The sequence below is a fragment of the Notechis scutatus genome, chromosome 14 (genome assembly GCF_049901735.1).
Source record: "Notechis scutatus isolate UNSWTSFEM ecotype Mainland chromosome 14, rNotScu1.2, whole genome shotgun sequence".
NCBI lineage: Eukaryota > Metazoa > Chordata > Lepidosauria > Squamata > Elapidae > Notechis > Notechis scutatus.
In genome coordinates this window covers 3940778-3947865 of record NC_142022.1, presented here as the reverse complement: position 1 = coordinate 3947865, position 7088 = coordinate 3940778, and the positions used below count along the sequence as shown (strand labels likewise).

The 7088-nt window shown below is 49.0% G+C and overlaps 1 protein-coding gene across 1 annotated transcript; it reads left to right on the top strand.

The window, feature by feature from the left end:
- Nucleotides 1–1862: 1862 nt before the first annotated feature.
- LOC113423838 (uncharacterized) lies at nt 1863–6929 on the top strand. Its single transcript, XM_026685401.2, has 3 exons — nt 1863–2316; nt 4636–4788; nt 6588–6929. The coding sequence occupies exons 1-3, from the start codon at nt 1909–1911 to the stop codon at nt 6756–6758; spliced, it is 732 nt and encodes a 243-aa protein (XP_026541186.1). The 5' UTR covers nt 1863–1908; the 3' UTR covers nt 6759–6929.
- The last annotated feature ends 159 nt before the right edge of the window (nt 6930–7088 follow it).

The following is a 7088-nucleotide window of genomic DNA, read 5'->3' as shown; positions in this document are numbered from 1 at the left end:
GCCCGGTTCCTGCAACCGTTCTTCATATGTTTTAGCCTCCAGTCTCCTAATCCTCTTGGTTGCTCTTCTCTGCACTCTTTCCAGAATCTCAACTTCTTTCAAGAGTTGTTTTTTCTAGAGTTCAACGTTAGGAAAAAGTTCCTTTTTCTCTGTCTGAAGAAGGACCTGAAACTTTGCCTTTTGGGGAACCTCAGGGATATTGGTTAAACTAAGACACTTAGTCTTAGTTTAAGAAGAAGAAATTACAATGTTCAAATTTAAATTCAGATCATGCATCCCTTTGCTTCTATCAGAAAGAGATCAAGATCTCTCAGTATCCCACAGATCAATCCTGCTGATACTTGCTGCTCTCTGAGGATGGTTGTTTTCTTGAAGACATTTCATGACCCAACTAGGGAACATCTTTAGTGCTAGAAGGAAATGGGGTTTGTGAAGAGGAGGAGGAGGGGGAGGAGGAGGAGGAGGAGGAGGAGGAGGAGGAGGAGGAGGAGGAGGAGGAGGAGGAGGAAAAGAAGAAGAGGAAGAGGGAGAAGGAGAAGGAGAAAGAGAAGAAGAAGAAGAAGAAGAAGAAGAAGAAGAAGAAGAAGAAGAAGAAGAAGAAAGAAGAAGAAGAAGAAGAAGAAGAAGAAGAAGAAGAAGAAGAAGAAGAAGAAGAAGAGGAGGAGGAGGAGGAGGAGGAGGAGGAGGAGGAGGAGGAGGAGGAGGAGGAGGAAAAGAAGAAGAGGAAGAGGGAGAAGGAGAAGGAGAAAGAGAAGAAGAAGAAGAAGAAGAAGAAGAAGAAGAAGAAGAAGAAGAAGAAGAAGAAGAAGAAGAAGAAGAAGAAGAAGAAGAAGAAGAAGAAGAAGAAGAAGAAGAAGAAGAAGAAGAAGAAGAAGAAGAAGAACCAACAACAACAACAACAACAACCATCCTCCTCTGGGGCCTTGGTGCTCTCTGAGCTTGGTTATTCACTTGCAGACGTTTCATGACCCAACTAGGTAACATCATCAGTGCTAGAAGGAAATGGGATTTATGGAGAGGAGGAAGAGGAAGAGGAAGAAAAAGAATCTGGGGACTTGGTGCTATCTGAGCTTGGTGGTTTTCTTGCAGACATTTCATGACCCAACTAGATAACATCATCAGTGCTAGAAGGTTTGCGAAGAGGAGGAGAAGAGCTGCAGGGTCCTTGGTGTTCTCTGAGCTTGATTGTTTCCTTGCAGACGTTTCGTTACCAAACTAGGTAATAAAATCAGTGCATTGATGGTATTACCTAGTTTGGTAACGAAATGTCTGCAAGAAAACAACCAAGCTTAGAAAGTACCAAGGACTCCACCATTCTATAAAGAAACCTTGACAAGTTTTCATTCAACCTTGCAATGCCACCTAACCGTGGCATGATGCACAATGTGATAGTGAGATTGTGCTATAGATCATACCTAAACCAGCCTGCGAAAGGTGAGCTTCCAAGCTAAACATCAATCATATCTGTGTGTGTGTGTGTGTGTGTGTGTGTGTGTGTGTGTGTGTGTGTGTGCTTCTGAATACACCTGTCTTCACTTGCAAAAAAATAAATTTGCCTGAAATTCTTCCCAGATGCTGGAGGACATCGATTGCCTAAGCAGAATGATATATAATTTCAGAAAGACTTAACCTCACTTTGAAAGTCAAACTCAACCTCCACCAGGGAGTCAGAAGAAACGTTTAAAGAAGAGGAGAAAGGGAAGAGGAGAACATCTGGGCAAAGTTGTTCTGCTTCACCAATTCTTCTCGTTGGCTCAAGCTTAGCCGAAGAGACCCAAACTCAGGAGGACGGCCTTCTGGATTCGAGGTGGAGCTTTCTGGAGGGTGAGGCTTCCTCAGAGGTTATATTTCAATGCCCTTCCCTCCTCCAGCCTACGGTTCCGACCTTCGTTGCATCTCCTGGCCATCATGAGAAGTTCCCTGGTGGGTCTTCAGCTGCTCCTGGCCTTTGTGTTGGTCAGGGGGACCTCGGTGGCGGAGGAAAAGAAGGAATGTTGTGGGCCAGGAGTGCCTCCAGAGAAGAGTTGCTGCCCTAAAGACAACTCCACTTCGCATGAACCGGAAAAAGAGGAGGAGGAGGAGGAGCCAGGACTGAATTCGGGAGGACCAGCAAAGCTGAAAAAGATGCTAATGCCCCCAGCAGAATTGAATTCAGAAGAACTGGAAGAAAGAGCGAAGTATTATCGCGAAAGGATGCAGGACACCAGAGGCTTCTACGAAGCCAAGTTCTTGAAGCGGCTGGCCCTGGATGACTTCAACAAACGCAGAACTGATGCATACTATAGACCCATAGAAGATACAAACATCAAAGTAAAGGTAATTCAAGGGGCATCCCTTGGAAAGGGGGCGCAGGGGTGGGGGTGGATTATGCCAGCAGTCGGCAACCCGCAGTTCCGGAGGCACATGTGGCTCTTGCACTCCTCTGCTATGGTCTCTCAAAATATGCATCGCAACCACCAATGTGCGACACCTGCCGGCAAGCGATTTATTGAGCTTTTCAACACACACACACACACACACACACATACCCCGGTAGGCTAACCATGGATAAATCCAAGAAAAGAAAAGTTTCAGACAAAAACAGAATCTTTAATTCAACTTTATATGCTAGTTTTGTAGCCGTTCAGGATATAGTCAGGCACAGGAAGGTTTTGTGGCTCCCGGTGTTTTCTTTTCTGTGGGAAACAGGTCCAAATGGCTTCTTTAAGGTTGCCGACCACCCAGATTATGCAATCCATAGAGGAGTTTGGCTACCCCTGACCCATCCCAAACTAGCAACTACGCTATCTGTCATTTGCCCACTCCCGCTCCAAAAATGATCCCCGAGAACACCTCCTTCTGGACCAACTCCAACTTCTGGTGGCCAGCTGTTCCACCGTTAGGAAATTTCTCCTTAGTTCTAGTTGGCGTCTCACCTTGGTTAGTTTCCATCCATTGCTTCTCTTGTCCTGCCCTTTTGGTGTTTTGGAAAATTGGCGTGCAACAAATTTGAAGGTAGAATAAAGATGTTCAGCCTCTCCACCGTAACTGGAAGGCACCAACCCTGAAACACCAAAACTTTGGGAAATCTTTGTACAATTCCCTCACTTACCTGCATGCCGTTGGAGAAGGAGTCACTGTTTGGCTTCTCATCCCAGAAGCTTCTTCAGCTCTGACTGGATGGAGGGGAATTGAAGGATTGATACTCCTTGCAGACAGCTGGTCATTTGCATCCTTTTAGAGGGTCGTTGAGGCCACTGGGAGGTTTGTCTGTATTCTCAGATAAATGTCTTTTGAAGACATTTTGCTTCTCATCCAAGAAGCTTCTTCAACGCTGTCAGGAGAGTGGGGAATTGAAGGATTGATATTCCTTGCAGACAGCTGGTCATTTGCATCCTTTTAGAGGGTGGTTGAGGCCACTGGGAGGTTTATCTGTGTCCTCAGGGTCACCTGAATGGTGCAAATGGTTCTTGTAGCCTGCAATTTTTTCTTCTGGAAATCCATTCCTACTCCCACACCATTCAAAGAGTGTTTGTTGTTTTTGCAAAGAACGCAATTTTTGAGAGATGTGGGTTTAAAAGTTCAATAGGACATTGGGACATTAAGGATAAAAAGGTCAGGACTGGAAAACAGGAAGTGTCTGCAATTCGGAGAAGCAACTCAGCTCGGGCAAGCAGATTAGTTCACAGTTTTAACCACTCAGTCTAGTAGTACATGGTAGAGAAATGAACCGCTTGCCTCAATTTATTATGTTTATGCTGCAAGGGTTGTAAGGAAACAAGAAATATAGATAAAGAACTTTTTTTAAAAGGGGGGACAAAAGGTAGCCTGGAAGAAGGGGAACTGGGCAAAGGGTGGGGAAACAGATTAAGCACGGGGAGGAAATTCATGGAAAAACAGGAGTTCTGGGAAGATTGCAAGCTTGTGGTCTTTGTCAAAGGGGGCTGCCAGAGAGGGGGTTGTGGTTTGGGTGGAGGGAATAAAAACCGGGAGAAATGTATTCCTCTGTGTGCCCACATAGCTGGCCACCTCTGCAAGAACTTATTTTATAATATAGCAAGAGCAAGAGCCCTTAGACTTATATACCGCTTCACAATACTTTCCAGCCCTCTCTAAGCGGTTTACAGAGTCAGCCGCCTGCCCCCAACAATCTGGCTCCTCATTTTACCAACCTCGGAAGGACGGAAGGCTGAGTCAACCTGGAGCCTGGTGAGATTCAATTTGCCAAATTGCAGGCAGCCGACAGTCAGCAGAAGCTGCCTGAGGTACTGCGCTCTAACCATTGCGCTACCGCGGCTCAGTGCTTACTGCTTCACTTCATGACTGCTGAGTCTGTTTCTCTCAGTCTGGAGACCCATGTTCTCCCGCTGCGTGATCATACTTTGCCTGAGGTAGTCTGAGGATTTCTCCATTGGGCAGCAGCGGGGTGGTGTAGATGACCTCCAGGGTCCCTAGAATTCAGGAGAGAGGCAACCTAGAACTAAGGAGAAATTTGCTGACCATGAGAACAATTCACCAGCGGACCAGTTGCCCTCCAGAAGCGCTGGAGGCTTTCAAGATGAGATTGTCTGAAATGGTACAGGGTCTCCTGCTTGAGCAGGGGGTTGGACTAGAAGACCTCTGAGGTCCCTTCTAACTCTGTCATTCCTTTTCCAGCGCGCCACTGGCACCATCCTGGCTTTCACGCAATTTTTGGTGAACACCAACTGTACCAAAGAAGAAGGGCAAAAATTTTCAATCCCGTGGTACGAACGCGATCCCACCACAGAAGTGGTTCCTTGCGTGGCCGTGCCAGAGCACGAGGAGAAGGTAAGATTTGCGCGCCCACATCTGGGTTGTGCATTGCCAAGCTTGTCCATCTAGGGCAGGGGTGGGCAAACTACGGCCCGCGGGCCACATCCGGCCCGTTGGTCTTTTTAATCCGGCCCGCTGAAGATTGATACAGAATTAAGGTTTGATGTGAATGATTGAATGATTGCATTCATTTGATTTTGACTTGTAATGACAGGCATTTCGACACCAGGTGGTGCATTAGGCGCAGTGACTTGATTTTGCGGAGATTTTGCAGTTTTTTATATGTATCGTATCTTGTGCTGACCCGGCCCATCTGTCAAATTTTAAAAGTCAATGAGGCCCCCGAGCCAAAAAGTTTGCCCAACCCTGATCTAGGGACTCTGTCGTCAGGGGTGGGATCAGTGGTGGTATTCAGCCGGTTTCGCACCAAGGATTTGGCGTCGGTCACCAAACCAGTCGTAAGTTCTGGCTGGCCACGCCCCCAACCCGGTCACCTGGTGGCCACTGGCTCACTTGCCCCGCCCGCCCGATGCTCACTCACACGCCCTCCGCCTGACGCTCACCTCTTAAGGGATTTCTTTCTTTTCCCCCTTCCAACAATCAGCTGTTCATACAATCAGCTGTGCCGGGATTCCCCCCCTTGCTGAGGCCCAGGAAGGGAAAAAATGGGGGGGGGGGTGCAGTCCTCCCCTCCATTTTTTTGCCTTCCTGAGCCCCTGAGGGGAGCCTTCCGGGGAGCCCCAAGACGGAGCTGGGGAGTGCTGTGCGCCCCCTCCAGGTTCCTGAGCCCCAGGAGAGCCTTCTGGGAGCAAAAATGCCCCCCCAGGCTTGCCTGAGGCCCAGAAGTCCCCAAAACCGGGTGGGGAGGTGGCTGCAAAAGAAAAAAAAGCCACGCCCACCCAGTCACATGGCCATGCCTACCTAGCCACGCCCACAAAGGCTTGCCCACAGAACCGATAGTAAAAAAAAATTGAATCCCACCACTGGTTGGGATGCTACCAGTTCGCCCCAGTTCAGATGAACCGGTTGTTAATTTTATGGCTGATTCTGGGAACCAGCAAATCCCACCCCTGGCTGGCCCCGCCCACCCCACTCCTCCCAGGAGTCCCCATGGCCTGTTTCACCCCAGGCCAGGTGGTGCAGGAGGCATGCCCCCACCATGGCCAGTCCCCCCCTGGCTGTCACCTTGCAGTCCGTAGTCCATCGTGCTTCGTTTGCATGACCCGCTTCAGGCAAGGGGAGAATCCCAGGATCTTTTGGGGTAAAGAGACTGAAAAATTCCAGAGGAAAGAACCAAGAAGCCCGACTAGAACGAAAGACCTTAGTTGTAAACAAACCAGGATCATCAGTCCCCCAAGCATCAGAAGGATCAACTGAATGCTTGTAGAAATGGTGCCCTAGATGGGAGTGGGGGACCATGATAGAAGGCCATGATGGCAAACCTATGGCATTGCTTACCTCCAACAACGGCTTCCTGTTGGGGCCCTAAGGAGCCCAGGCGGGCGGGCGGGGGGGGGGCTTGTAGAGGCCAGCGAGGCACCCCCTCGACGTGAGTTGGCCACACCTACCCAGTCACACGACCACCTAGCCATTCCCACTCAGCTGGTCATTAGGCAGATCATATTTGTGGTCCACAGGATTTGCAATTATGAATTTAGTGGTCCCTGAGGTCTGAAAGGTTGGGGACCCCCGTTCCAGAGCATCTCTGTGGGCCAGATCTAAGTACCCCATGAGCCGGCCGGGGGCCTTGAGTTTGGTAGCCCCCCTGTTCTAACTCATTTCCCCCTTCCTCTACTATCTCCCCAAATTTCCAGATATTGAAATGCAGAGTTTACATGTTTCTCAACGCCTGGAGAGGAGATTTCACCGTGATAAGGCAGGACTGCGAGCCGGTGGTGTTTTGGGATGGTTCCCAGTCCGAAGACTCATTGGACCTCGATCACTTGCTGAGTTTTCCGTCCAGACGCTTCGGTCCTTCCTTCTGATGTCTCTCGCTTTCGTTCCCTCATTGCCTGGCAATCGCTTTAGATGCAACAGCCTCAAAATTCTCCTGGGGGCAAAAAATGGAATTTAGCGCAGCTTCCGCCCGGGGTTCCCACGTAGTTCTCTGTCCCTTCCTCCCGAAATAGTTGTGAAGATTAAATTGCATAAACGTTGCCATGTTGTCAAACTGTGGTCAGTTCTTCGCTGTGAGGCCTGGGCTGCTTTGAATGCCTCGGCGGGTGAAAAGCAAGGGAGGGGCTTCGCCTTTGAATGCAAGTGGGGGGGACATTTACAGGGAGTCCTTGAGTTACAACCGGTCTCTTAGGGACTAT

Excerpts from the sequence above, each read along its gene's own strand:
- LOC113423838 (XM_026685401.2), top strand. The coding sequence starts at position 1,909 with ATGAGAAGTTCCCTGGTGGGTCTTCAGCTGCTCCTGGCCTTTGTGTTG. Across the intron at positions 2,317-4,635 it reads ATACAAACATCAAAGTAAAG|CGCGCCACTGGCACCATCCT; the intron begins GTAATTCAAGGG and ends TTCCTTTTCCAG. Across the intron at positions 4,789-6,587 it reads TGCCAGAGCACGAGGAGAAG|ATATTGAAATGCAGAGTTTA; the intron begins GTAAGATTTGCG and ends CCAAATTTCCAG.